The sequence below is a fragment of the Dictyostelium discoideum genome, assembly GCF_000004695.1.
Source record: "Dictyostelium discoideum AX4 chromosome 4 chromosome, whole genome shotgun sequence".
NCBI classification, from domain to species: domain Eukaryota; phylum Evosea; class Eumycetozoa; order Dictyosteliales; family Dictyosteliaceae; genus Dictyostelium; species Dictyostelium discoideum.
This window is the reverse complement of record NC_007090.3, coordinates 4,742,013-4,769,699: the sequence shown is the minus strand read 5'-3', so window position 1 is coordinate 4,769,699 and position 27,687 is coordinate 4,742,013. Positions and strand designations below refer to the sequence as shown.

Below are 27,687 nucleotides of genomic sequence, written 5' to 3'. Positions count from 1 at the left end.
TAATAATAATATAATATTAATATTTTATTTTATTTTATATTAGGAATTTGCATTATTCCCAATTTTAGACTCATTAGGATATTATTCAAGTTCAATTAAATTATGGAAATTTAAATTCTTAAATAGAAATAATAATGAAGGAAGAGGTATGATTACAAATGATGGTAATAATAATAATAGTAGTAGTAATAATAATAATAATGACTATGAAAAGAATGACGAAAATAATATATCATTAACTACAATTTCGACAAATATATCATCAACCCCAAATTCGTTAATACCTATTGGTGATTATGAAAAACAATTAAAAAATAATAATAATAGCGACAATAATAGCGATAATAATAATAAAAATAAAAATAATTTAGAAGTAGGAGGAGGAGGAGGAGGAGGAGATAATAAAAATCATATATTAAGTCAACAAACAGAATTAGAGAAATTAAAAATTAAACATAAAAGTCCAATACTGGATAGAGTTAGAGATACTGATCCAATTAATTTACCACCCTCTGAACCTTTATCAACACCATTATCATCTTCACCACAACAACCACCTTCACATGAAAGAAAGAAATCTAGAAGGTTTAGTCTTTCTGGTAAAAAGAAATCACAAACTGTAACTCCAACTCCGTCATCGTCATCTTCATCTTCCCCTAATAATCAATCACCACCATTACAACCACAACAATCACAACCAAGATATTTACAACCAACTCCAGTTGACGATTTTAAAAATAACTTATTTAAATATTCTCAAACTGGTTATAAATAAAAATAAAAAAAAATAAAAAAAAAAAAAAAATAAAAATAATTTTAAAAATAAATTGGTTGTATGTATATTTTTTTTTCTATTTTTTTTTTTTTATTTTTTTTTTTTTTTTCTATCATTTTTTTTTTTAAGGGAAATAAAAAAATAAAACCAGCGCACAAAATTACTTTTCACCACATAAATGCCGAAATTTTTATATCCGACCACCCTTATTTTTTCTAAAAATTTATAAAATTAGTTATTTATAAATGTATATATAGAATTCAATTTATAAATTTTTTTTTTAAAAAAAAAAATAAAAAATAAAAAATAAATTAAATAAAATTAGAAAAAAAAAACAAAATTTTTTTTAATAATGACAACATTAAATTACTTTTATTATATTTATATAATGATCCAAAATAAAAAGAAAATTAAATTTCCCAACCCACATTTCTGGAAATTTATGGTTTTTTTTTTTTTTTTGACATGTTTTAAAACTAAAAAAGTCTCAATATAACACCACAAATTAAAAAAATTATTTTCAAATTAATTTTTTTTTTTTTTTTTTCAAAATTTATCTTATTTAAACTTTTTATTTTATTTTTTTTTTTCAAATTTAAATTAAAAACTAATTAAAAAAAAAAAAAATAAAAAATAATAAAAATAATAAAAATATTCTTCCAGAAAACGAACCTATTTTGCAAAGATATTGGGAAAAATAAAAAAATAAAAATTAAAATAAAAAAAAAAAAATAAAAAAAAAAAAAATAATTAAAAAAAAAAAAAAACCACCCTTTTAATTATTTTTTTTTACATAATTAAATTTTAGTCATCGAAATTGTATATATAGATTTTATTGTTTCATTCATTATTTTAATAGTAATAAAAAAAAAAAAAATAACAAAAAATTAATATTTATTTATAATATTATTATTAATATTTTATTTATTTCATAATTTTATTTATTTATTTTAAATATTTATTTATTATTTATTTTATATTAATATATTTTTAGTTATAGTTTTTTTTTTTTTTTTTGTCACTCGCACACTTTTTTTTTTTTTTAATAATTTTTCGATAAATACAATAAACATTTTAGGAAAAAAAAAAAAAAAACTATAATTTATTTTGTTAAAAAACACACCTTTTTTTTTTTTTTTTTTTTTTTTTGGAAATAATGATTAAAATCAATAAACAATTTAAAATAATAAATAAATTTAAAAATAAATTATCAATATATAGTAACTTAAATAATAATAATAATAAATTATTTTTACCTACCAACAATGGTTTAAATATTATTAATAATAATAATAATAATAATAATAATAATATTAATTATAATAATAAAAAAAATGAATTATTTGGAAAATATCAACAACAACAACAACAACAACAAAGATTAAATTATTCAACACATGTTAAAGAGGAAATGGGAGAAAATAAAAAAAAGACAGTTTTAGATATTTTAAAGAAATATAAAGATGGTATACCAATTTCAATGGTTACAGCATATGATTTTACAAGTTCAAAGATAGTTGATAAATCAGGAATGGATATGATACTGGTGGGAGATTCATTAGGTATGGTTATGAATGGTGAGAGTGGTACAACATCAGTGACAATGGAACAAATGATTTATCATTGTAAATCAGTGATGAAAGGTAGTAAAAGGTCATTTGTAGTTGGTGATATGCCATTCGGTAGTTATGAAACATCAACAAAAGATGCGGTTTCAAATGCAATTCGTTTAATAAAGGAAGGTGGTGTTGATGCTATTAAATTGGAAGGTGGTAAAAAACAATTTGAAAAGATTAAAGCAATTTGTGATACTGGTATATTGGTTGTCGGCCATATTGGTCTAACACCACAAACTTCAACTTCACTAGGTGGATTTAAATTACAGGGTAAAACCGAACAAGAAGCATTATCATTATTAGAGGACGCAAAATCATTACAAGAAGCAGGTTGTTTTGCTATTGTTTTAGAAATGGTACCTCATGCAACCGCTATGGCCATAACTAATACCCTATCGATTCCAACCATTGGTATTGGTGCTGGTAATGGTACAAGTGGTCAAGTTTTAGTTTATCATGATCTATTGGGACTATATTCAGATTTCGTCCCTAAATTTTGTAAACAATATGCAACACTATCAGAAAATATTGATCAATCTTTGAAAAACTATAAAAATGAAGTTGAATCAAGAGAATTTCCATCACCTACTCATTCTTTCTCAATGAAAGAATCTGAATTATCACCATTTTTAGATAAAATTATAAATAGTAATACAACATCAACTTCATTATTTGATAAATCATCAATTTTATCATCAAATAAAAATATTTTAAATCAAAATAAAGCATTAAAACAACAACAACAGCAGCAACAACAACAACAAGTAATAGTACCTAATACTACTACTACTACCACAATGGCACAAGTATCACCACAAATTAAAGAAAATGAAAATGAAAAAGATAAAATCAAATTAACACCAACACCACCAATAACAGAAGAGATTTCAACAAAATTAATTAATAATGAAATTAAAAATAATATTTTACCAAATAAAATGACATTGAATGGTTCAAGGAAACCAAAGATCGTTGTGATTGGAGCAGGTGCAATGGGAAGTCTTTTTAGTGCAAAATTGGCTTCAAAAGGTATTGCTGATGTTTGGATGGTTTCAGCTTGGAAAGAACATGTCGAAAGTATCAATAAGAATGGAATGAAATTTTTTAATCCTCAAGGTAAAGAAGAGAATATTAAAGGTATTAAAGCAACCTTGGATGGAATGCAAGTATTAAAAGATGGTATTTCACCAGATTTAGCATTGGTTTTGGTAAAGAGTAACTCAACTAAACAAGCTGCATTAACTGCCGCTACATTGGTTGGTGGAAATCCTAAAGCTGCTGTATTAACTTTACAAAATGGTATTGGAAATCGTGAAGAACTCGAAAGTATAATTAATATTGATAAAGGTTTGAAAAACCATGTTTGGCAAGGTGTAACTAGTAATGGTGCAATTGTAGTATCTCCTGGCTCAGTTAAACAAACTGGTATTGGTTCAACATTTTTATCATCACCTTATTTAAATAATAATAATAATAATAATAATAATAAAAAACAACAACAACTACAACAACAGCAATTGTTATCACAATTTCCACCACCTTCCACTCGTGAAGAGATTTTAGCATTGAAAGCATTTTGTGATATTTTAAATGAATCTGGAATTTCAAGTGATATCTCTGATGATTTAGAGGGTTTGGTTTGGAATAAAGTGGTGGCTAATGCTGCCATTAATCCTTTATCAGCAGTTTTAGGTGTATCAAATGGTCAATTATTAGAGAATGAATACTCCAAGAATTTAATGAAAAAAATTATCATTGAAGCATTAAGTGTTTGTAAAGCAAAAAATATATCATTACCATATGGAGAGGATTCAGATGAAGCATTTAAATATGTTGCTGATATTGTCTTGAAAACTTCTGCTAACTATTCAAGTATGTTACAAGATATACTCAGAGGTCAACCTACCGAAGTAAATTCAATTAATGGCGTAATAGTTAAAGAGGGTGAAAAGTTCGATTTAAACGTCTCTCACAATAAAATGATTATGGAAATGGTTTTATCTCGTACAAAAACAAATCCACCATTAAGATTATTTAATTAAAATTAATAATAATTATATAAATATAACACTTATTAAAAATAAATATTATTATTATTTAATTGTTGTAAAAAAAAAAAAAAAAAAAAAAAACAATAGATTTAAAAAATTCAGATAATGAAAAAAACAATAGATTTCTTTTTTGAAATTAATTTAAATTTGATCTACTTCTTTTTTTTATTATTATTTTTTCTTTTAATTATTAAAATTTAATAAACATTCGAAGTTAAATACATTAAATTTACAATTTATGGAAATTATAAATATTGGAATTTTTTTTTTTTTTTTTTTTAATTCAAATATTAACAAATATAATAAAATGGAAAAAGAAACACCACAACAAGAAACAAAACAATCAACTAATAAAGAAAGTGGATTTTTTGACGAAATTATAAAGAGAACCAATCAATTATTGGAAAAAGAAAAAGAGTTGCATGAGAAATATAATAAGGAAATTACATCTCAACAAGATCAAATTGACCAATTAAAAAAGAAAATTAGTGAAATTCATTTAACATTTTCTCAACAAAAAGATATACTTTATAATGATTTTAAAAGATCAATTAAAATATTAAAAAAACAAACAGGAATACCATTAAATCAAGAAAAAGATAAAGGTAATGAAAATGAAAATGAAGAAGAAAAAACAAAAATAGATTAAATTATTTGTGTTTAATTATTATTATTTTTATTTTTTATTTTTAAATCAAATTTGGCAATAAATTTACATTATCAACTGGTAATATATTAAATATTACAAATTTAGATAATGGTATTATTGTAACATTATTATTATTATTATTATTTAAAAATTGTTCTACTATTGAAATTCTTAATGGTATTGATTCTTTTGAGGATAATCTATTATGACGAATGTTTTGTAATGATAAATAAATTGAGCAAGAGATATTGTATGATAAGGGTTTGGTTGGAGTGAAAGCTGATTTTGGAATAATATGAATTTGAGAATTTAGTTGACCTGTATGAATAGATTGCCAAGTGCTTTGAATAAATAAGGAATCTAAATTTCTAATATTTTCAATCTTTGCATTTATCATTAATTTCAATGGGAATATATCCAAAAATTCAATTGGTTTATCATTTGGAATTGGTAAAATAACATCAACAGATTTCTTTTTAATTAAATTACTAATCTTTAATATTGGTGGTATATAATTATCTGTCCATTCAATTAAATTATAATGTATTAATGTTGATGTTGATGTTGATGTTGTTGTCGTCGTTTTTATTAATTCTGAAGTAGTTTTTTGAATTTTACTTGGTCTTTCATTTTCATTTTCATTTTCATTATCATTTTCATTTTTCTCCTTTTCTTTATTTTTACCATTTTCTTTTTCATTTTCATTTTCATTATTTTCATTTTCTTCATTTTCTTCATTTTCTTCATTTTCTTTTAATTTTTTGTCTTTTTTATTAATGATATTATTATTATTATTAATATTATTATTTTTAATATTAAATAAATCTAATAATGATTTAATTGAAGTTGAAATTTCTAATTTAAAATCATTTGAAAATTTAAAATATTCATTTAATTTTTTTGTTAATTGATTAATTTGATCATTTGATAATTCTATAGGAGTTGAATTTATAGAGGTGAAAAGTGAAGTTGAACTAGTTGTTGTTGTTGTTGTTGGTGGTGATGAAGTTGATAGGGTAATGGTTGATAAGATTTCAATTATAAAAGAATAGATACCAATTTCCATTAAAATTAATTTACAATTATTATCAACACCAATGAATTTATGATTTAATTTATAAAGTAAATGATTCAATTGATTTGAAGTTGTAATTGTTTTAAATCTTCTTGATGAAGATACAATAGTTGTTAAAATTTTCAAATATTTATTATAAAAATCTGATGTTGGTTTTAATGATAAACAAATACTTGATATTCTTTTGAAATTTCTTTTACATTCTTGAAATAATTTATTTAATTGAATTTCTTTCTTTTGATTTAAAAATAATCTTTGAAATCCATAATTTAAATTTTCATCATTTTCATCATTATTATTATTATTATTATTATTATTATTATTATTATTATTATTATTATTATTATTATTATTATTAGTATTATTGTTATTAATAATATTATTATTATCTCCATATAATAATGACAATGTTAAATTTAAAAATTGATTAATTTCACCATTATCATTAATTATTGATGTTGTTGTTGTATTATTGTTATTATTTTTATTATTATTATTATTTACAACTGAAGAATATTTTAAAGTTGGTGCTAAAATTATATTTGAATCTTTTTGTAGATTTTGAGGAAAATATTTTGGATATTTATCTTTAAAGTAAAGATGATGTTGAAAAGAGAATGAAGGTAATAATGATAGAATATTACGATTTTTAATACAACTATTTAATACTAAAACCATTACAGCTACATAGAATATATCATCCATATTTGGTTCAACTGATGCAAATTTTGGATCAATTCTTAATAGATCATCGACTATAAACTCTGTGAATGGATTAGTTTGACCAATGATTTTCAAAGTTTCAAATATTGAATGAATATCGTATGGGTATCTTGAGAGATTCATTAATAATGCTTGAGTAGTTGCATGTAAACAAGAATAATTTGAAAGATGAATACTTGTTAATAAACGATGAAGTGATTGTCTCTCTTCTTTACTTGATGATTCTAAATTGGCTAATATAATATGTAACTGTTCTTCTTTTATAACTACATTATTACCAATTTTACGTAAACTATTGATTGAATTAATTCTAACTGATTCAATTTCATCATTGAAAATATCAACCAAGAAATCTATATTCTTTTGAGCAAATTCATCATTTCTTACACTCAACTCACACATACTATCAATTGCTGATGATCTAACTTCATAAAATTCGTCTTCTAATCCTTGAATAAATGCACCAATAACACCACTCTCTAAAATATTTAACGAATCTGATCCAACTACATCAAAATCACCTTCTGGTGTTGCAATATGTGTACCACTAACATTGGTTTGTTGTTGATTTGGTTGTTGATTTGGTTGTTGACTAGGTTGTTGCTGTGGTGGTTGTTGTTGTTGTTGCTGTTGCTGTTGTTGTTGTTGTTGTTGCTTTTGTTGTAATCTTTGTTTTGTAATACTACTATGACCAATTTGATATTGTTTACCTTTACCCCAAACCATAACTTCTTTACTAAGAGTTTGAATTAAGTAATTCAATGAAACATCATATGTACAACCTAATAATTTGCAAGCACAATTTCTAACTATAACCGAAGAGTCATTAACAGCATTACAAATCTTTTTAAAGACATCATCAACTAATCTAATTTTAGTACCACCACTAACTACAATATGATTTGGATAAATGTTACCAAATATCCAAATTAATTTTATACATTCTAATCTAACTTGTTCAAAACTATCCAATAATAGTAGAATGATGGATTGATATAATTTATTAACTGATAAACTTGCACCCCTTTGAAAAATGACAGATAATGATTTCAATGATGCTTCTCTAACTCTAAAATCAGTATCTTTTAAATAATTTAATAATAGGATTTGTATCTCTTCAGATTCTTTATCTAAATTCTTTACTATTGAACCTAACAATACAATGGTTTCCCTTCTTACCAATGGACTTGTTGAATGTAATAATGGTTCAATATATTCAATGATTTGATTGATTAAACTACTACTACTACTATTAACATCATTACCCTTTGAAAATGTTAAACTTTTACTAATTTTATTTATATTAATTAAACATGATGATAATACTTTTTTTGATTTTTCATTTCTTATCTAAATATTTAGAAATTATTAAATTATTTAAATATTTAATATAATTTCTTTTTTTATTATTATTATTATTATTATTATTATTATTATTATTATTATTATTATTATTATTATTATTATTATTATTATTATTATTATTATTATTATTATTATTATTATTATTATTATTATTATTATTATTATTATTATTATTATTATTATTATTATTTTATACTTACTAAATATAATAATTTATTTAAAATATGAAATGAATCAATGAAAGGATCTAAAGATATATCACCTAATAGATTTATTAATAATACTTTAATATGATTATGTGCTTCAACTACTAATTGTTTTTGAATACAATATACTAAATCAATTCCATTGGATTTATTATTAATTGTTAATGATGATAAATAAATGATTGCTTTGGTTTGTTCTCTTGTATCTGTACTACTTAATGAAAGTAATAATGTTTCAAATGTTGAATATAATTTAATATTAGAAATTATTGATTGGTTGATTATTGGTACTGAAAAATTGGGTAATTGTTGTTGTGGTTGTTGTATTTGCTGTGGTTGTTGTTGTTGTTGTATTTGCTGTTGTTGTTGCTGCTGTTGTTGTTGCTGCTGTTGAATTTGTTGTTGCTGTTGTATTTGTTGTTGCTGTTGCTGTTGTAGTTGTTGCTGTTGTAGTTGTTGCTGTTGCTGTTGTTGTTGCTGGAATTGTTGTTGCTGTTGTTGTTGTTGAAAATGCTGCTGCTGAAATTGTTGTTGCTGTTGTTGTTGCTGTTGTTGAAGCACTTGCTGTTGGTGTGATTTTTTATTCATTTATGCAACAATTTTGGTTTTGTGAGTAATCATTAAAAAAAAAAAAAATTAAAAAAAAAAAATGGTGAAAATTATTGATTTTCAAAAACTCATTTATTTTTATGTTTTTAAATATTCATTATCACCATTAAGAATTTTTTTTTTTTTTTTTTTTTTTTTGTGTTTGGAATAAAAAATAAACGATATTTTTTTTTTTTATTTTCCACTTAAATTTAAATTTAAGTTAAAATTGAAAAAAAAAAAATTAATTTAAAAAAAATTTCTAAAGTTCAATAGTACAAAAAAAAAAAAAAAAAAAAACAGAAAAAAAAAAAAAAAAAAAAATAGAAAAAAAAAAAAAAAAAAATTATTTTTATCTTTTTTTACATTTTTAATTTTTTATTTTAATTTTAATTTTTAATTTTATTTTTATTTTTTATTTTTAATTTTATATTTATTTTAACTTGTTTATTTTCTAAAAAATTCCATGAGATTAGATTTCATTTTTTTTTTTTTTTTTTTTTTTTTTTTTTTTTATTAACTTGAATCTTTAAAATGTTTTTTAAACACAATTTTTTTTTCTCAATTTCAATATTTTTCAGAAAATACAATTAAAAAAAAAAAAAAAAAAAATTAAAACAAAACAAATAATTAATAATTTTCCAAAAAAAAAAAAAAAAAAAAAAAAAATGAAATTCATTCCAGCATTAATAATCTTTGTTTTTACAATTTTTGCATTAACAAATTCTGAAACTACATATTCTGGTTTCAAAATCACATCGGCAGATCCAAAAAATCCATGCAGTATTTCAGTTCCACAAACTGATGTTGGAACCAAGTGTATTGATGTTTGTGGTCAAGGTAATATAAATATTGCCGCAGTATCTGGTGAAACTAATAAATACGATATAAATGGGTACCAAGCAACAGATCAATGTAAAAATTCAGCCGGTCAACAAACATTAACTTGTGGTACTCCAGTTACAGTTGGAGTTTTTTCAATTGATTGTGCTCCAGATGCAGGTGCCACAACTGCTGCTGTCACCACTGCTGCCACCACTGCTGCTGTCACCACTGCTGCCACCACTGCTGCTGTCACCACTGCTTCCACCACTGCTGCCTTTACAACCACTGGAACAAGTTCAACAATTGTCATTCCTTTCGCTTTAATTCTTTCTTTATTATTATCTGTTATAACACTTTAAAAAAACATAAGGTTAAATAAATAATAGTTATTAAATAATAATTATTATAAAAAAAAAAAAAAAAGAAACCCTATTTTTTTTTTTTTTTCTAAACATTATTTGTTTTTTTTTTTTTTCTTTTTTCTTTTTTTTTTTTTTAAATTTATTTAATTGTTTTAATTGTTTTAAAAATCCAAAGAAATACTATTTTATTTATTAAAACCTATATAACCATTATTTCCTAAATGATAAGATTCAAATGAACAATGTTCATTTGGTAAATTTTCCTTCAAATATTCCAAAGCATTAAAAATACGATTACTTTCATCAGAAACATAAAATTCTAGTTTATCAAGTTCTATACTCTGATCTTTTAAAACTGATAATCTTTTTTAATATTATATTTATAATTATTATTTTTATTATTTTCGTTAGTATTATTATTAATTTTTTTTGTTAATTAATTAATTAAATTGAAAAATTATTTAATTGAATATAAAATATTATTCCATACTTAAAGTATTGAGTAACTTTACTTTGAATAACAACATGTTCATAAGTATGAGTTTTACCAATGAATCTTTCAAATAATTCTTTTTTTAAATTTTCAGAGTGTTCTGGAGTACAATAAATAATTAATTTATGCATTATTTTTTATTAAATTATTATTATTATTATTATTATTAGTTTTTATTACTATTATTATTAATATTATTATTATTACTGTTATTATTTTATTTTTTTTAGTTTATTAAATATAAAAATAAAAATAAAAAAAATAAAAATAAAAAAATTTACCACCAAACAAAAAAAAAAAAAATAAAAAAAAATTAAAAAAAAAAATAAAAAAATAATAATAAAAAATTAAAACACTGTCGTGATCTTCATTGGGGGGGGGGGGTGCTATTTTTATTTGAAAAAATGATTAATAATAATTAATTTTTTAAATGAAAAAAAAAAAAAAAAAAAAAAAAAAAAAAAAATTTTAATAGGAAAAAAAAAAAAAAAAAAAGAAAATAGATATATAAATTAAAAAACTAAATATTACTTTTATTTAGTGTAATAATTATTCACCATTTTCTAATGACCAACCAAAATAATTTTAAAATTTAAAAAAAACAAAAAATTAATTTTATAGTTATCAAAAATTTTCGAAAACGAAACGATGGTTTTTAATATTTTTTTTTTTTTTTTTTATTTTTTTCTTTTTTTGATTTTTTTTTTTTTTTCCAATCACTCAAAAAATTAACAAAAAAATCTTAAAAATAATAATAATAAAAAAAAAAGACTTACTTTGCAAAAAAAAAAAAAAAAAAAAATAAGGGATGACCGACAAATATAATGATTGGGTTAAAAATAAAAAACATAATAACTACAATATGGCAGAAGATCCTTTGTATTATATAAAATCGAATTGGGTTATAGAAAGGCAACTTTCAAAAGGTTCATTTGGTCAAGTTTATAAAGCACATAAAAAATTAGATCCAAATTTTGTATGTGCAATAAAAGTTATTCAATATTGTAAATTTGTAAGTTTTATTTTATTTTTATTTTCATTCATTTTAATTTTATTTTCTAAACACTTTTAATAAAAATGGTAAATTAATTTTTTTAATAAAAAAAAAAAAGACAATGAAAGAAGTTGATTATTTAAAAAAATTAAATGATCCAAAATTTGTAAAATACTATTCTTTAGAATTTAATAATTCAAAAACATATGCATATATTATTATGGAATTCATTGAAGGTGAATCAATGAAATCGATAATAGAAAATAAAAAATTCTCAGATATTGAAATCAAAGAAATTATAAAAGAATTATTAAAAGCATTAGTTTATTTAAATGATAAAGGTATAATGCATAGAGATTTAAAACCAGAGAATATTATGTTTCAAAATCAAAATCAAAATCAAAATCAAAATAATAAAATTAATTTAAAATTAATTGATTTTGGATTATCAAAAGCAATTAATGAAAATATTATAAATAAAACTGTAAAATTACAAACTATATCATCAGTTGGAACCACATTATATATGGCACCAGAAATATTATTAAATAATAAAGGTAGTAATTCAAGTTTAGATATATGGAGTTTAGGTTGTATTATTGTTGAAATGAAATGGGGTTTAAATCAACTTTGTTTACAAAGACCCAATAATATACCGGTTTTCCCAGTGAATTCACTATTTACAGAGATTTTAAATCTTTGTTTTCAAACCGAACCTTCAAAAAGAATAAAATCACATCAATTAATTAAACATCCATTCTTCAATGACGAAAATGAACAATTTTATAATGACAATAAAGAATATTTCGATTTTTTAAAAGAGAATGAAAGAGATTCATACATTGAAATACACAATACTGAAAGTATTGGAAGTAATAGTACTTGTAGTATTAATGAAATTAGGTTTGAAAATTTATATTTAATTCAAAGTACATATGAAAACCAATATCCAATTAAAACAATCACTTTACATGAAAAATATACAGGAATTTCAAAATTAAGTCATTTAAATTCAAAATTTAAAATAATTTATCTTTTTTTAATTTTATTATTTTTAATGACAATATTGGTAAATTTAAATCGACATGTACAAACTAAATTTTCAATCATTCAAAGAGATAATATATTTTTGTCAATAACACCAGAATCAAATCCAATAAAAAAACCTTCACCAACTCAATCTTCAGATTATAATCAATATAGTGAAGGTTCACAATCATCATATGAATCATCGTCATCATCTGAATCATCATCTGAATCATCATCATCTGAATCATCATCATCTGAATCATCATCATCATCTGAATCACAATCCTCAGAAATAAATTATTCCTCAAATTCAAATGATTTACAACCAACAGACTCATCAACTACAGATCCACCAGTAACTGATCCACCAATAACTGATCCACCAATAACTGATCCACCAGTAACTGATCCACCTATTACTGAACCACCGGTTACCGAAACACCAAAACCAACTATAAATCCATTTTTTAATACACCAGTTTTTATTTGCTCTCAAAAGATAGATCAATGCTTAACAGTTTTAAATAGTCAAGATTTGGAATTTATTGATAAAAAAGGAAGAGATCAATCAATGGTTTTAGAATATGATGGTAATGCAGAACAAACTTTTTCAATTAGAGAAAAGGGTGGAATGTATATTTGTTTGTCTGGTGAACATTATCATTTTTCAGAAAAATTAAAAGGAAGGTTAAATGCTAATAAAGATGGAAGAGATTGTACTTTCAACCTAATAACACAATTTAATATAGATAAACAAGCAAATCTTTACTCATTTAGAAGTCCAAATGATCAATATATACAATCAGATGAAACTACAAGATTTATCTCTACTAAACCTGGTGGATTAGGATCACAATCACAATTTTTTATTTATTTTAGCCACTCTTTGGGTCCAAACTAAGATTAGATTTTTTTTTTTTTTTTTTTTTTTTTTTTTTTTTTTCTCAAAACCACAACAACATTATTTTTTTTTTAACTCAAAATTTAAACAAACAAAAATATAAACAAATTAATTAATAAAATAATTAAATCTTATTTTTTAAAAAAAAAAAATATAATTATTTTTGTTATTTTATATTAAACACTGTTGTAATTTTTTTTTTTTTTTTTTTGTGATTCGTATTTTTTTTATGTCTTTTTTTTTAAATCATTACCAGTACCGCTTAGTTTTTGAAAAAAAACTTCCATATAAATTTTAAGTTTTTTGACGTTTAAATTTACTCACTTTTTTTTGAAAAAAAAAATAAAAAAAATATAAAAAATAAAAAAATAAAAAAAGTAAAAAACGAAAGATCCTTGGTAAATTTTTTTTTTTTATTTTTAAATTTAAGAGATATGTGTTTTTGATTTAATTCAATTTTTAAAATTTAAGTAATGAAAAATTTGGAAATAAAAGTGAATAATAATAATAATAATAATAATAATAATAATAATAATAATAATAATAATAATAATAATAATAATAATAATAATAATTTTAACAATGATTTAAATAGTATATCCATAAATATTGACTTTGGAAATAATATAATAATTAGCCAAGATGATAAAATATCTCAATTTCCAAAAAAATCAATTAAAAAACCTTCAAGGCCTTATACATTAATTTATTTTCTCAATTTCTATAATTCCAAATTTAAAATAATTCATGTATTTATTATTTTCAGTTTACTATTTATGGCATCATTGGTTGTAAATCGGTTAATTTTTCATTACAATTCAACAAGTCAAAGTGATAATTTATTTTCACACTCAATTTTAAATGGACCCGATTTATCAATAAAAAATCCAGAATTAAATCAAACATCAAGTTCTTCAATATCTGAATTTTCTGAATCTTTGCAACCATTGGAATCTTCTGAAAATTCTCAATCATTGACATCTTCTGAATCTTCGCAATCATTGGGATCTTCTGAATCTTCACAAAACCCTTCGTCAACTCCTGAAGAATCACCAACACCAACTCCAACTGAAACAGAAACACCAACTCCAACTGAAACGCCAACTCCAACTGAAACGCCAACTCCAACTGAAACGCCAACTCCAACTGAAACACCAACTGAAACACCAACTGAAACACCAACTGAAACACCAACACCAACACCGACTGAAACCCCAACTGAAACACCAACTGAAACAACAACGCCAACACCAACGGAAACTCCAACAGAAACCCCAACAGAAACCCCAACAGAAACCCCAACAGAAACCCCAACAGAAACACCAACACCTACTGAAACACCAACACCAACAGAAACACCAACAGAAACACCAACAGAAACACCAACACCAACAGAAACACCAACCCCAACCTCAGCTCCAACTCAAACTCCAGCTCCCACTCCACCACCATTTTATGATTCTCCAAAATATATTATTTCAAAAGAAAGGCTTAAAATGGCTACTTCAAAAGAAAAAGAAGAATTAAAATTTTTACATAATACAAGAGGAACAGAACAAAGACTAAGATTTATTGATAGAGGAGATGGTACACTTAATATTCGGGATTTCTATGGTAAATCTATATGTTTAAAAAAAGATCCTCGTTTTTTTACAAATAAATATTATGGATTTTATGGTGGTAGTGCTCAAGATGAATGTATATTTACTTATATTTTAAATGCTGATGGAACTTATAATTTTAAAAATAAACAAAATACATATTTATCATCAGATAGCGGTGAGGAATTTTTTGGTAGAAAATCATTGGGTTCAGAAGAAGCTTTTAGACTTGAAGATGCTTTTTAAAAAAATTAAAAAAAAAAAAATAAAAAAAAAAAAAAAAAAATTGTAATGTTATATTCTAGATTATCTATTTAGGTCTTTGATAATATCTTTTTTATTTTAAAATTGGATAATGCAATTTTTAGTTGCTTCTCCACGAGATATTTGTTCTCATTTTATTTTGGTTTTTTTACTGGGCCTTGAATTGAAGGGATATTAATTTTTTTTTTTTTTTTTTTTTTCTTATTCCTTTTTAATTTCTCGGTGTTTTCTTTTTTTTTATTTTTTTTTTTTTTTTATTTTTTATAAAAATAAATGCATCATATGAAAATAAAAAAAATCCAAAATAATTGGAAAATCTATTTCAAAATAGATTGGTTTATTGATTATTTTTTTCTGGAATAATAAAATAATAAAACAAAAAAAAAAAAAAAAAAAAAATCTCCCGCTTTTTTTTTTTTTTTTTTTTTTTTTTTTTTATTTTCATTTTCCCTTTATTTTTTTTTTTTTCATATCTTCACCTCAAATAGAATAATGGTAAATAAAGAATTTAAAAAAATTATAAATCAAATTTGTAATTTGGTTAAATTACTTAATCAAGATGATGATGGTTTTGATAAAGAATACCAACAAGATGATTTTGATGATTTAATACAATCTTTTAACTCATTATTTTCATCAAAATTAAATAATCAAAATAATGACCACAACGAAAATCATAATGCTCAAGATGATAATAATAATAGTAGAAAGAAAATAATAGCAAGTTTTTTTAAATTAAAAAATGGACATGAATCACTTTCAAAAAATTTAGATAAACTTGCAGAACTCTCAAATAGGATTGGTTTAAAATTATTTGTTGGTACATTACAATGTACAATAGATTATAACGAAAAAGAGAAAATGTATAATGGAGATTTCAATGAATACATTCATAAAGTTTATGATACTTGTGAATTTGATAATATGATTGAAGATGATATTCAACATTTATTTTCAGATGATAATAATAATAATAATAATAATGAAGATGAAGATGAAGATGATTTAGATAACTATAATAATAGTGAAAAACTTTGGGATTCAATGAAAATAAATAGTGAATTATATCAAATATATCCAAAACTATCATATAAAACAATCAAAGAAAGTTCAATTGGTAATAAAAATAAAATTGATAAAATTCAAGAATTCAATATTCATGATGAAATTCAAAATTTATATTATAAACCTTCAGATCGTAATAATAATAATAATAATAATAACAATAATAATAAAATTAAAAGAAAATATAGAAAACCAGCAGAAGTTTTATTTTGGTTGAGGAGATCAGAGTTGAATGATATTGTTAAAATTACATTTACAAATGAAAAGAAGAAAGCAAATAAGTTATTAAGATTTCATTTAAATCATATATCAATAAAAAGAAAAAAGAATTTATCAATAAATTCTGATACTATTGAAACTGCTGATTTAATTGTCAACTATATGAAACATAAAGATTTATCAAGTTACTACTGTATAGAATTACCAAAAGATATTAAAAATTTAGTCATTACTTATACTCCAAATCATGTAGATTATATTCTTTCAAAACATTTAGAACTTTTTTTAGATAATCCTTTAATTCTCATTGAAAATTTAAAACATATTTTAAACACAAATATTTTAAACAAAGAATATTTAAGAAAAATGATAAACTCAATTCAATCTTTAAAACCTTCAGTAAATGATCCAAGATATCCATTTTATCATCCATTATTAAATAATAATAATGATGATGATATTATTAATAATAATAATAATAATAATAATAATAATAATAATAATAATAATAATAATAATAATAATAATAATTTATATTATGATGAAGATGAAGAAGAGAGAAAATTTTATTTTGCAGAAAAAGTTTATTCAAAAACTCAATATTATTTAAAGATACTTTATGATGCTCATTTAGAACATGGAGGTGATATTATACCAGATTGGTTAATATTTTCATTTTATAAGTTATTACTTCAATATGGACCTTGTTTAAAGAATATAGATCTTATTATTTTTAAATCAAAAGCAGATAATTATGAAAAAGTAATAAAAAATAAAATTGAATTAAGGGAATTTAAGCATCTAGTTGAATTACAAACTGAATCTGAAAAAATAAGAAAACGAAAAAGAATACATAATAATAAGAATAATGAAAATAATGAAAATAATAATAATAATAATAATAATAATAATAATAATAATAATAATAATAATAACAATAATAATAATAATAGTGATGAAGAAGATGATGATTGTAATTATGATGATGATGATGATGATGATGAAGTTTATACATACGATAGTCAAATTTATTTAGATGAAGATTTTATTAAAAATCCAACACCACCCCCAATTAAAAAAAAAATATCATATCGAACTAAAATTACTACTTTACCAATTCCAACATCTTTATCAAATGGAAATATAACTAAAAAAAGAAAACAACCTGTTGTTAGTAAATTAAAAGTTGAAACTGAAAAAAGATGGTTTACAAAAGAAGAGAAAGATCGCAATATAAATTTATTTTTAAATAATATAATGCCAGATGATAATTAAATAATTTTAATTTTTTAATTTTTTTGTTTTATTAGGAAAACATACTAAATAATAATAGATAAATAAATAAAAAAAATGTTATAAAAATAAATTTTATTTTCCCTCAAACCACAAGGAATTTCTTTAGTTACAAAAAAAAAAAAATATTTTTTGTGGGTGGGAATTTCTTTAGTTACAAAAAAAAAAAAAAAAGAAAAAGAAAAAAAAAAAGAAAAAGAATCCATCAAAATGTTCACGTATGTTTGTTATCTTGCAAATATTAAAAAAAAAAAAAAAAAAAAAAAAGGAACCATTAAAATTAGATTTTATTATAATATTATTATTTTTATTTTTAAAAAAAAGCATTTTAAAATGTATGAAATCACTTTTAACCAATAATTAATTAATATTAACTCCTTTAAAGATTTCTTTTTTTTTTTCATTTTTTTTTTTTTTTTTTATCTCAAAGATTTTCTTTATTTTTTGGTACAACCCGATAAAAAAAAAATTAGATTGTCTAATTTAATTTTATTTTTTATGGTTTTTATTGTGAACTGATCATAAAAAAAAAAACCCATTTGTTTCGGTGAAACAAATCTAACTTCTTTATTACGTGGGAAAAAATTTATATTACTAAAACTTTTTTCTAAACAATTTTTTTTTTCCTACATTTGAAAATGTATAAATAAAGTTTTCCTTTTTTATTTTCTAATTTTTTTTTTTATTCTATTCATTATAATTTGTATTTTAAAAAAAAAAAAAAAAAAAAATTAAATATAATTAACTATTGTATTAATACTTTGTAACACTATGAAATTATTAAAATCAATTTTAATTTCTATAATTTTATCAATTATAGCAATTAGCGTTAATGCGAGAAATGGAAGTGGTAAACCATTATTTGATTATGTTCAATCATATGATCCACATTATAATTGGGATTTGAAAGCAACATATAAATTAAATAATGCTACTTATCATGTTTTATCTTTAGGTATGTTATTTTCTTTTTTTTTTTTTTTATTAATTAATATATATATTGTTAATTTTTAAATATTAATTTAGTATTTTTATTTTATTTTTCAAATATTATAGTATCACAAAAATGGTTATCTAATCAAGATACTGATAATTCAGTTTGGAAACATTGGTTAACAATTTGTATTCCAGATAGTTATAATAAAAAAAAAGGAATTGATACTGCTTTTTTATTTATTGATGGTAAAAATAATAATGTAACTGTACCAGGTATTGAATCAATTTCACCCTATTCATCAAATGTTTGTATTAAAAGTAATGCAATTACTGCTGATCTTACACAAATTCCAAACCAACCAATTACATTCACTAAAGAAGGTGTACCAAGAATTGAAGATGCATTCCTTGGTTATACATTCAGAGCATTCCTAAATGATAGTAGAGATCCAACAGTTCTTGGTTATCTTCCAATGGTTAAAGCTGCAGTTAGGGCAATGGATGCAGTTCAAGAATTTGGTAAAACTAAAACTGGTGCTTATAAAATCAAAGATTTCGTTGTATCAGGTTTAAGTAAACGTGGTTGGGCAACTTGGTTAACTGGTGCAGTTGAAAAAAGAGTCAAAGCAATCATTCCAGTAGTTATGCCAATTCCAAACATGGTAAATAATATTGGCCAACAAATGGAAGCTTATGGTGACTGGTCTTTCGCTTTGGGTGATTATGTTGCAGCTGGCATACCAGATTACCTCTACACTAAATTAATGACTAAATTAACAAATATCGTTGATCCATTGGTTTACTTTAACAAATTGACAATGCCAAAATTAGTAGTTTTAACAACTGGTGATGAATTCTTCTTAAGTGATTCAACTAAATACTTTTGGTCACAATTAAAAGGTGATAACTATTTAAGAATTATACCAAACACAAATCATTACATTCTTAATGGTGTTGATCAAGTTGTTAATTCAATGTCAACCTTTTTCGATTATGTCACTGCTTCTAAAGTTGAAATTCCATCCTATTCATGGACTATTGATTATTCAGCAGATAATAACACTGGTACAATTAGTTTATCATTGGATAAAAAATCAATTTTACCAGTATCAGTTGTTGTTTATTCTGGTACAACCATCTCATCAACCAAGAGAGATTTCCGTATGTTTACTTGTTCTCTTCCAACTTGTTATCAACCAATTCCATGGATTCCAACTGTTTTATCACCAGAAACATCAACTAATAAAAACAATGGTCCAATTTATAAAGTAACCATTTCAAAACCAACTTCAGGTTGGACTGGGTTCTTCGTTGAGGCAACTTTTATTACTCCACTAGGTAAGAAATCTCAATTCACCTCTGAAATTGCAATGGTTCCAAATAAATTACCATTCCCAAAATGTTCTGATGCTTGTACTGTCGGTGTATCAAATATTGAAGATGATCATAATGATTCTCATACTCATTATGATAATGATTTCGATTATGGTTGTGATAATTAAAAAAAAAAAAAAAAAAATTAATTTTAAATAAATATTAATTTTTCATCATTAAAAATATATATAATTTATATTAATAATATTGTAGTAGTATATTATTAAATTATTATTATATTTTTTTTAAAAAAAAAAAAAAAAAAAAAAAAAAAATATGAGTAATATTTTTTTTTTTTTTTTTTTTTTTTTTTTAATTATTAATTTATTTATTTCTATAATAAATAATAGTTGATTTATCTTTTTTTAAAGTGAATTGATTATTTGAAGTAAATTCATTTGATCTAAAAAAAGAGGTGATATCACTAATACCAAGTTCACGAGCTTTTGTATCAAAATCATCATAGGGTATATTGATTTGATCGGGAATATCACCACTTCTTGCGAAATGATAATTTGAAAAATCTCTTGCCAATGTTTGAAGTAATTGAGTTAAGAGTTGATTGATATCCTTTTGGAAGATTACATAAGGTGCGAATTTAGTACGAAGATTTTTATACATTGAATTCTTTTGAGCATTGATGAAACTATCCAACATAACACGAATACTTGTATTTACATCGAAATCGGTGACATAATCACGAAGATGCATTTTAGCGTGAGCTTCAGCCATACGAACAATGGATTCAACATGACGAACTGTCATAGCAAATCCACCAGCTCTTGATTCCCTACGTAGATCAGTATATAGTTGAGAGATTTTATTCTTATCGATATCGGTGATTCTAGGTTTAATACGTTTTGCATAGATGATATATTTTCTAAGTAATTCTTGAGAGATTGGTGATTGTTTAGTTGCTCTATTCAAATAATCATTCTCTGGATTATTTTGATTATCGGGATGTGAATTTATATGACTTGCAACAACGAATCTTGCCAACTCTCTATCTTTGAATGAATCGATGGTATCCTTTACGACACAAATAATATCGAAACGTGATAAAATTGGTTCGGTGAGTTCTACGTTTTGAAGTAAATTCAAACCGGAATCATATTTACCTCTCTTTGGATTTGCAGCAGCAATTACAGAACAACGTGCAGTTAGTGTGGTTACAATACCCGCTTTTGAGATGGAGATAGATTGTTGTTCCATAGCTTCATGAATTGAGGTACGATCTTGATCATTCATTTTATCAAATTCATCAATCATACAAACACCACGATCTGCCAATACCAATGCACCACCTTCCAATGTCCATTCTCTTGTTAGTGGGTCCATACGAACGGCAGCAGTTAAACCAACAGCAGAAGCACCTTGACCTGTTGTATAAACTGCACGATGAGCTGTTTTCTCTACATATTTAAGGAATTGACTTTTAGCAACACCTGGATCACCAATTAACAATACATTGATATCACCTCTGATACGATGTTTATTATTTACATCCTTTGGTGTACCACCAAACAAAGCCAAAGCCAAACCTGTTTTAATATCTTCATGACCATAGATTGATGGAGCGATAGATTGAATGATCTTTTGAGCGATGTTACTATCCTTTGAAAGCTTACGAATTTCACGTTCATCTTCATCAGTTAAAATGAATGATGAGAGTAAATCCTCCTTCTTATTGATATGATTTGCTTCGATGATTGTTGAGAATACTGGGAAACCTTGAGAATAATTCAATTTCAAATCGAAATTATGTTTATAGATACCTGTGATTTCAACCTCTTCACCAGGACGAACTGTATCAATGAGATCATCCATCAAGATGATATCTTTGGTTCTTGGTAAACGACCTGGTGGTACGGTGCCTGGTGACTCTTGTAATGTTACCTTTTGAAAGTCACGATAAACTGTTTGTTCTGAATTCATAACGAATGGACCTTTACTTTGACATTGTGGACATAAACCAATGGGTGGTTTACTATCATTGAAAGTACCATCCAAACTGAATGGGCCCAATGTGGTTTTACATTTGACACAATCATATTTAACATGTTTCAATTGTGGGTAAACGTTTGAACGACGAGTGATTACGCCACCAACTTTGGTAAGTTTATTTAAATTTGATTGACGGATATCTCTAAGTGATTCACAAATTGGTAAATGTGTGATACGAACATGAATTGATTTAACAATGTTACGATAGTTTGGATAGATACGCAATACGACTTTCAAAGCCACCTCGTCGAATATCTCTATCATTTCTGTTGGTATCTCTGCCACCCACACACCAAACACTGTTGATGCACAAAGATGTGTGAAATTAATCATTAAACTCTCTTTATTTGCTGCACACATCTTTTGAATTGACTCTTGATAAATTGGATTAAAGCCATCCTTTTCCTTAAACTCTAATAAAAACTTTGCAAACTGCTTCGATATCTCATTTCTTGGTCCTGACATACAAACATATTCCCTTAAACATTTATCCTTATCTGGCTCCTCCAAATTTACAACTTGTCCATTATCACCAATATCAAAATCATCATCATCATCATCATCATCACCATCACCATCTTCAAAATAACGTTCACTATTAACAAATCCATCTTTAAATGATGGTACTGATCCATCATAATCTTTCTTTATATTATCATTTTGTTGTCTAATTGTTTCTCTTCTTTTTTTAATTAAATTTGCTTTTCTTTTTTCTAAAAAAAAAAAAAAAAAAAAAAAATTAATATATTTATTTATTTATTTATTTATTGATTTTTAAATACACAATAATATTTACCTAATAATTTATTATTTTCTGTATCCTCATCAACCATATTTTCATCATTTTCATCTAAAAGAAAAGAGCTAATTCTGTATTGATGACGATTTGTAGCTTGTCTTGTTTTTTGTTCTTCACGATCACGTTTCGTTAAGATTGAATCAACTTCTGTTTTCTTATCTTTATCAATATCTTCATAGGTTTCATTATCTAAACCTTCCATTTCATAATGATTATCTTCATCTCCCAATACCTCTTCTTCATCTTGATCTTGTAAATCTTCATCTAAAAGATCATCACCCTCACCCTCTGATGATAAATTTTCACTATCTTCATCTCCATCATATAAATGTTCATTATCTTCTATAATATCATCGTCATCCTCTTCACTATCTATATCATTTTTAATTTCATCTTCTACTTTATTAAATTTACCATCTTTAGTATTATCATCTTCATCATATTCATCTTCTAAATGTGATTTATCTGTTTTATCTCTTATCTTATCAATGAAATTATATAAATCTTTATCTTCATTTATTTTTGTATTATTATGATTCACTGACGATGGCGTTTTTGTTTTTCTTTTGTTATTATTATTATTATTATTATTATTATTATTATTATTATTATTATTATTATTTTGTGACATTTTTTATTTTTATTTTTACAATTATATTATTATATTATTATTATTATTTGGTTTCTATTATTTAAATTAAAAATATAGAGATAAATAATATAATGGAAAACAAAATTATTTTAAAAAAAAAAAAAAGAAAAAAAAAAAAAAATGAAATTGGCGCGAAAATAAAATGAAAAAAAAAAAAAAAAAATAAAAAAAAATAAAAAAATATATTTTTTTTATTTCTTTTTTTTATTTTTTTAATTAATTTTTAAATAATAAATTGAAAATTTATAAAAAGAAGTAATAACAAGTAACCATAAAAGTAAGTATTTTTATTTTATTTTTTTTTATTTATATTTTTTTTTTTTTTATTTTTATTTTTATTTTTATTTTTATTTTTTTTTTCATCAAAGTTGTTAAATTACAAACTAATTTTATTTTCTTAGAAATTATTTTTTAAATTTTTTTTTTTTATTTTTTTAATTTTTTTTTTTTAATTTTTTTTTATTTTTTTAATTTTTTTTTTTTCATTCTTTATTTCACTCACATTTATCTCTTTAGTGCATTTGTAAACATAGATAAAAATAATAAAAACAATAATAATAATAATAATAATAATAATAAAAATAGAAATAATAATATTAATAAAATAAAAATACTATAAATGAATAATTTGAAATTTGAAGAGTTGAAAATCAAAGATGAAGAGCCAATTTCATGTGATATTGCAAATAAAATAAAAGATTCTAAAGACTTAAAAAATGACAGCAACGAAATTAGCGATCATATGATACCAGAACTAATATCATTATCAATATCATCTTCAACCCCACTAAATAATAATAATAATAATAATAATAATAATAATATTAATAATAATAATAATAATAATAATCATAATAATCAACCTAAAAAAAAAAGAATAACACCTAAACTAATATCAACTAGTATCGATTCTTCATCTGCAACAAACTCTGCATCACCTTCAACAAATGCATCTTCCTCAGCTACAAATGCCAATCCTTTTAACTTTAACTATGATTTATCAGCACCAATATCATCAATGTTTAGTGCATTTTTTTCAAAATCTCAACCTTTTTCAACATCTGCACCAGCAACATCTGCACCAGCAACAACAATTAATATGGTCACAGAAAGTAGGAATAAAAAAATGATTGAAAAAGAAAAGGAAATTAAAGAAAAAAGGAAAAGAAAAGAAAGAATGAGAAAAAAACCTTCAAAATCAACAAATGACAATAAAAATAGTGATAGTGAAAATAATACAACAAAAACAACATCAACAACAACCACAACAACAACAACAACAAATTCTACAGAAAACAATTCAACTAGTAATATATTTTATGATGATGCAGATGATGATAATGAGGATGAGAATGATATTGATAAAACAGTACCAACATTAAAATCAAAGAAAACATCTCCGTCATTAAAAAAAAAAAAGAAATTAAAAGTTTCAAAAACCTTAAATATATTAGAACCATTCTCTTTTTTAATCTCAATGCCACCAAATCTATATGCATTATTTTATTTAGATTTAAAAGATTGGTTATTTTCAAAAGATTTAAATATTGAAACAACACCTTTCACTTCAAACCATTTATTAAAATTAGAGCAACGTATGTATAATTTTAATTTAAATAGTAAATATATATGGGGTACTATTTACTAATATTAATTATTTTTTTTATTTTTTTTTCATATGACCTATAGATGGTATTGATACAAAAGAATTAATTAAAATACTTTGTAATGTAGAATTGATTGAATCTAATAAATCTAAATTAATAATAATACAAGATTTATATAATTTAAATTTAAAAAATTCATCATCAACATTATTAGTTGATAATAATAAATTCTTAAAGTTACAAAAAGAGTTATGGTGGGTTAAAACAACTAATAAAATGTTTTTAAAACCATCAGTTATGAAACCCTCAAGTCTATTTAAAGTTTGGTTTGGTTTCTTAGTATTGGAATTATGGTATCGTTTCATTTGGGCCTACCATACTCAAAAAGTTTATAATCAATTAGGTGGTGGTAGTTTAATGATTCAAGATAATGAAGATAGTGATAGTGATGAAGCTGGAGTTGATGCTGATGAAGTTATAGATTTGGATGATCTTGGTAAAGGTGATGAAGACGAGGATGAGGATGATGAAGATGATGATGAAGATGACGAAGATGAGGAAGATATTGATGATGGTGATGAAATCATCATTTATGAAGGTGAAGATCATACGATTTCAAAAATAAAGGAAATTAATCACCAAATTCAATCTACAACTGCCTCTTCATCATCCTCATCAGAACATGAAGATGATTCAATGGATGTTGATGATGAAGATGATGAAGATGATAATAATAATAATAATAATGATGATAATAATAATAATAATAATAATAACAATAACAATAATAATAATGAAATTCATAATAATGAAACTGAAGATATTATAGAAGATGTAAACAAACCAAATAATTCATCCACTTCATCATCCACCACTGCAAAGAAAACCATAACAAATAATAATGATAATAATAAAAACCAAAGTATACAACTTGAACTAATCCCAACTATGGTGCCAATATTTTTTGTGCATGATACAATCACTGAATCAATTAATGAAATAGAAGCTGAATTTTGGGATACAGGTATTTGGAATATTAAAAAAGCAACTGAAACATTTAGTCAATTCATTCATTCCTATTATAGGGATAGTAAATCACTTCCATCTCTTACATTTGCAGAGATTCACGAAAATATTCATAAATTTTATAACAAAAAATACAAATCTTTCATAAATGATCTTTGTATAAAAACTAGTGGTAGTGATGGTTTTAATTGGTTTTGGTCAAACGATTCTTTATTAAATACAACAACAACAACTACCACCTCTGCTACAACACAAACATTACTAAACAATGAAATCACTAGTGATAATAATAATTATAATAGTAATAATAGATTACTTGAATTTATTAATAATGTTAATGTCCAACAATTTAATAATTTAACACAAGGTGGAGTTGTATCACATAGTCATACATTTTATTATATGTTCCCATTCTTTGCTGATATGAAACCACCAACTCATCCAATTAGTGATTATTATATGGGTTTAAAAAGAAGGTTAGAGAAACAAGGTATATTCAATAAAGAAGTTGAAAAAATCGTTGAAACTTTGGATCGTCTTTTAGAGGAACGTCAATTAATTCAAAGAACAAAATCAAACTCTTCCAATTCCAATGATACCAACGAACAACAAGATAACATTCCATCAGTTTTGAAAGCTGTTGATGATTATCATACAACTAGAATTAAATATTTAGATGAATTAATCAATACCCTAAAGGCAGAATATCATAAACTTACAAACAAAGTTGACCAATTACCATCAACTAAAAAATCAATAAGATCAAATAATAATGATAATAATAAAAATAAAGATAATAATAATAATAATAAATCAACACCAACTACAAAATTGTAAAAATAATAACCAAAAATAAACAACCAAATCAAGTTGCACCATCTTTTTTTTTATTTTATTTATTTTTTTATTTTTTAAATATAACATAAATTCTTTTTATTTTTTTTTTTTTTTCTAATCAAATAAATATCCTCACACATCATCATTTTTGGTTAAATAAAAAAAATTATGATATTTTTGAAAAATTGAAAAACTTTTTTTTTTTTAATTTTTTTTTTTTTTTTTTTTATTTTTTTTTTTAATTTTTTTTTTTTTTTATTTTTTTAATTTTTAATATTTTGTATAATAACCACATCACCCCCTTGACGATAAAAATATTATATATGTATATATATGTATAAAAACCTTTTAAAAATAT

The 27,687-nt window shown here is 23.2% G+C and overlaps 12 protein-coding genes across 12 annotated transcripts in view; 9 read left to right on the top strand and 3 right to left on the bottom strand.

The window, feature by feature from the left end:
- DDB_G0286809 (hypothetical protein) overlaps nucleotides 1-775 on the top strand; it is a gene marked incomplete at both ends in the record, with an annotated part of 1,880 nt that extends 1,105 nt beyond the window's left edge. Inside the window, one exon of the mRNA XM_632497.1 lies at nucleotides 44-775. Within this exon, the coding sequence (XP_637589.1) occupies nucleotides 44-775 (732 nt within the window). The remainder of the gene's footprint in view (nucleotides 1-43) is intronic.
- Nucleotides 776-1,931: 1,156 nt separating this feature from the next.
- On the top strand, nucleotides 1,932-4,433 carry DDB_G0286637 (3-methyl-2-oxobutanoate hydroxymethyltransferase; the record flags this gene model as incomplete). Its single annotated transcript, XM_632496.1, has 1 exon — nucleotides 1,932-4,433. The coding sequence occupies one exon, from the start codon at nucleotides 1,932-1,934 to the stop codon at nucleotides 4,431-4,433; it is 2,502 nt and encodes an 833-aa protein (XP_637588.1).
- A 316-nt stretch (nucleotides 4,434-4,749) lies between these two features.
- On the top strand, nucleotides 4,750-5,005 carry DDB_G0286635 (hypothetical protein; the record flags this gene model as incomplete). The annotated part of the gene is made up of 2 exons (XM_632495.1): nucleotides 4,750-4,930; nucleotides 4,989-5,005. The coding sequence occupies 2 exons, from the start codon at nucleotides 4,750-4,752 to the stop codon at nucleotides 5,003-5,005; spliced, it is 198 nt and encodes a 65-aa protein (XP_637587.1).
- A 126-nt stretch (nucleotides 5,006-5,131) lies between these two features.
- On the bottom strand, nucleotides 5,132-9,048 carry ints4 (HEAT repeat-containing protein; the record flags this gene model as incomplete). The annotated part of the gene is made up of 2 exons (XM_632494.1): nucleotides 5,132-8,239; nucleotides 8,455-9,048. The coding sequence occupies 2 exons, from the start codon at nucleotides 9,046-9,048 to the stop codon at nucleotides 5,132-5,134; spliced, it is 3,702 nt and encodes a 1,233-aa protein (XP_637586.1).
- A 668-nt stretch (nucleotides 9,049-9,716) lies between these two features.
- Nucleotides 9,717-10,232, top strand: ponF (ponticulin-related protein; the record flags this gene model as incomplete). The annotated part of the gene is made up of 1 exon (XM_632493.1): nucleotides 9,717-10,232. One exon carries the CDS (start codon nucleotides 9,717-9,719, stop codon nucleotides 10,230-10,232), a length of 516 nt encoding a protein of 171 aa, XP_637585.1.
- Nucleotides 10,233-10,420: 188 nt separating this feature from the next.
- On the bottom strand, nucleotides 10,421-10,859 carry DDB_G0286629 (hypothetical protein; the record flags this gene model as incomplete). The annotated part of the gene is made up of 2 exons (XM_632492.1): nucleotides 10,421-10,598; nucleotides 10,726-10,859. 2 exons carry the CDS (start codon nucleotides 10,857-10,859, stop codon nucleotides 10,421-10,423), a joined length of 312 nt encoding a protein of 103 aa, XP_637584.1.
- A 677-nt stretch (nucleotides 10,860-11,536) lies between these two features.
- DDB_G0286627 (protein kinase, STE group) lies at nucleotides 11,537-13,652 on the top strand (the record flags this gene model as incomplete). Its single annotated transcript, XM_632491.1, has 2 exons — nucleotides 11,537-11,740; nucleotides 11,841-13,652. The coding sequence occupies 2 exons, from the start codon at nucleotides 11,537-11,539 to the stop codon at nucleotides 13,650-13,652; spliced, it is 2,016 nt and encodes a 671-aa protein (XP_637583.1).
- A 473-nt stretch (nucleotides 13,653-14,125) lies between these two features.
- On the top strand, nucleotides 14,126-15,499 carry DDB_G0286551 (hypothetical protein; the record flags this gene model as incomplete). The annotated part of the gene is made up of 1 exon (XM_632490.1): nucleotides 14,126-15,499. The coding sequence occupies one exon, from the start codon at nucleotides 14,126-14,128 to the stop codon at nucleotides 15,497-15,499; it is 1,374 nt and encodes a 457-aa protein (XP_637582.1).
- A 510-nt stretch (nucleotides 15,500-16,009) lies between these two features.
- Nucleotides 16,010-18,076, top strand: DDB_G0286807 (hypothetical protein; the record flags this gene model as incomplete). The annotated part of the gene is made up of 1 exon (XM_632489.1): nucleotides 16,010-18,076. The coding sequence occupies one exon, from the start codon at nucleotides 16,010-16,012 to the stop codon at nucleotides 18,074-18,076; it is 2,067 nt and encodes a 688-aa protein (XP_637581.1).
- Nucleotides 18,077-18,865: 789 nt separating this feature from the next.
- Nucleotides 18,866-20,532, top strand: DDB_G0286625 (PhoPQ-activated pathogenicity-related protein; the record flags this gene model as incomplete). The annotated part of the gene is made up of 2 exons (XM_632488.1): nucleotides 18,866-19,049; nucleotides 19,151-20,532. The coding sequence occupies 2 exons, from the start codon at nucleotides 18,866-18,868 to the stop codon at nucleotides 20,530-20,532; spliced, it is 1,566 nt and encodes a 521-aa protein (XP_637580.1).
- Nucleotides 20,533-20,728: 196 nt separating this feature from the next.
- mcm2 (MCM family protein) lies at nucleotides 20,729-23,838 on the bottom strand (the record flags this gene model as incomplete). Its single annotated transcript, XM_632487.1, has 2 exons — nucleotides 20,729-23,121; nucleotides 23,205-23,838. 2 exons carry the CDS (start codon nucleotides 23,836-23,838, stop codon nucleotides 20,729-20,731), a joined length of 3,027 nt encoding a protein of 1,008 aa, XP_637579.1.
- Nucleotides 23,839-24,478: 640 nt separating this feature from the next.
- Nucleotides 24,479-27,329, top strand: DDB_G0286805 (hypothetical protein; the record flags this gene model as incomplete). The annotated part of the gene is made up of 2 exons (XM_632486.1): nucleotides 24,479-25,454; nucleotides 25,549-27,329. The coding sequence occupies 2 exons, from the start codon at nucleotides 24,479-24,481 to the stop codon at nucleotides 27,327-27,329; spliced, it is 2,757 nt and encodes a 918-aa protein (XP_637578.1).
- Between the last annotated feature and the right edge of the window lie 358 nt (nucleotides 27,330-27,687).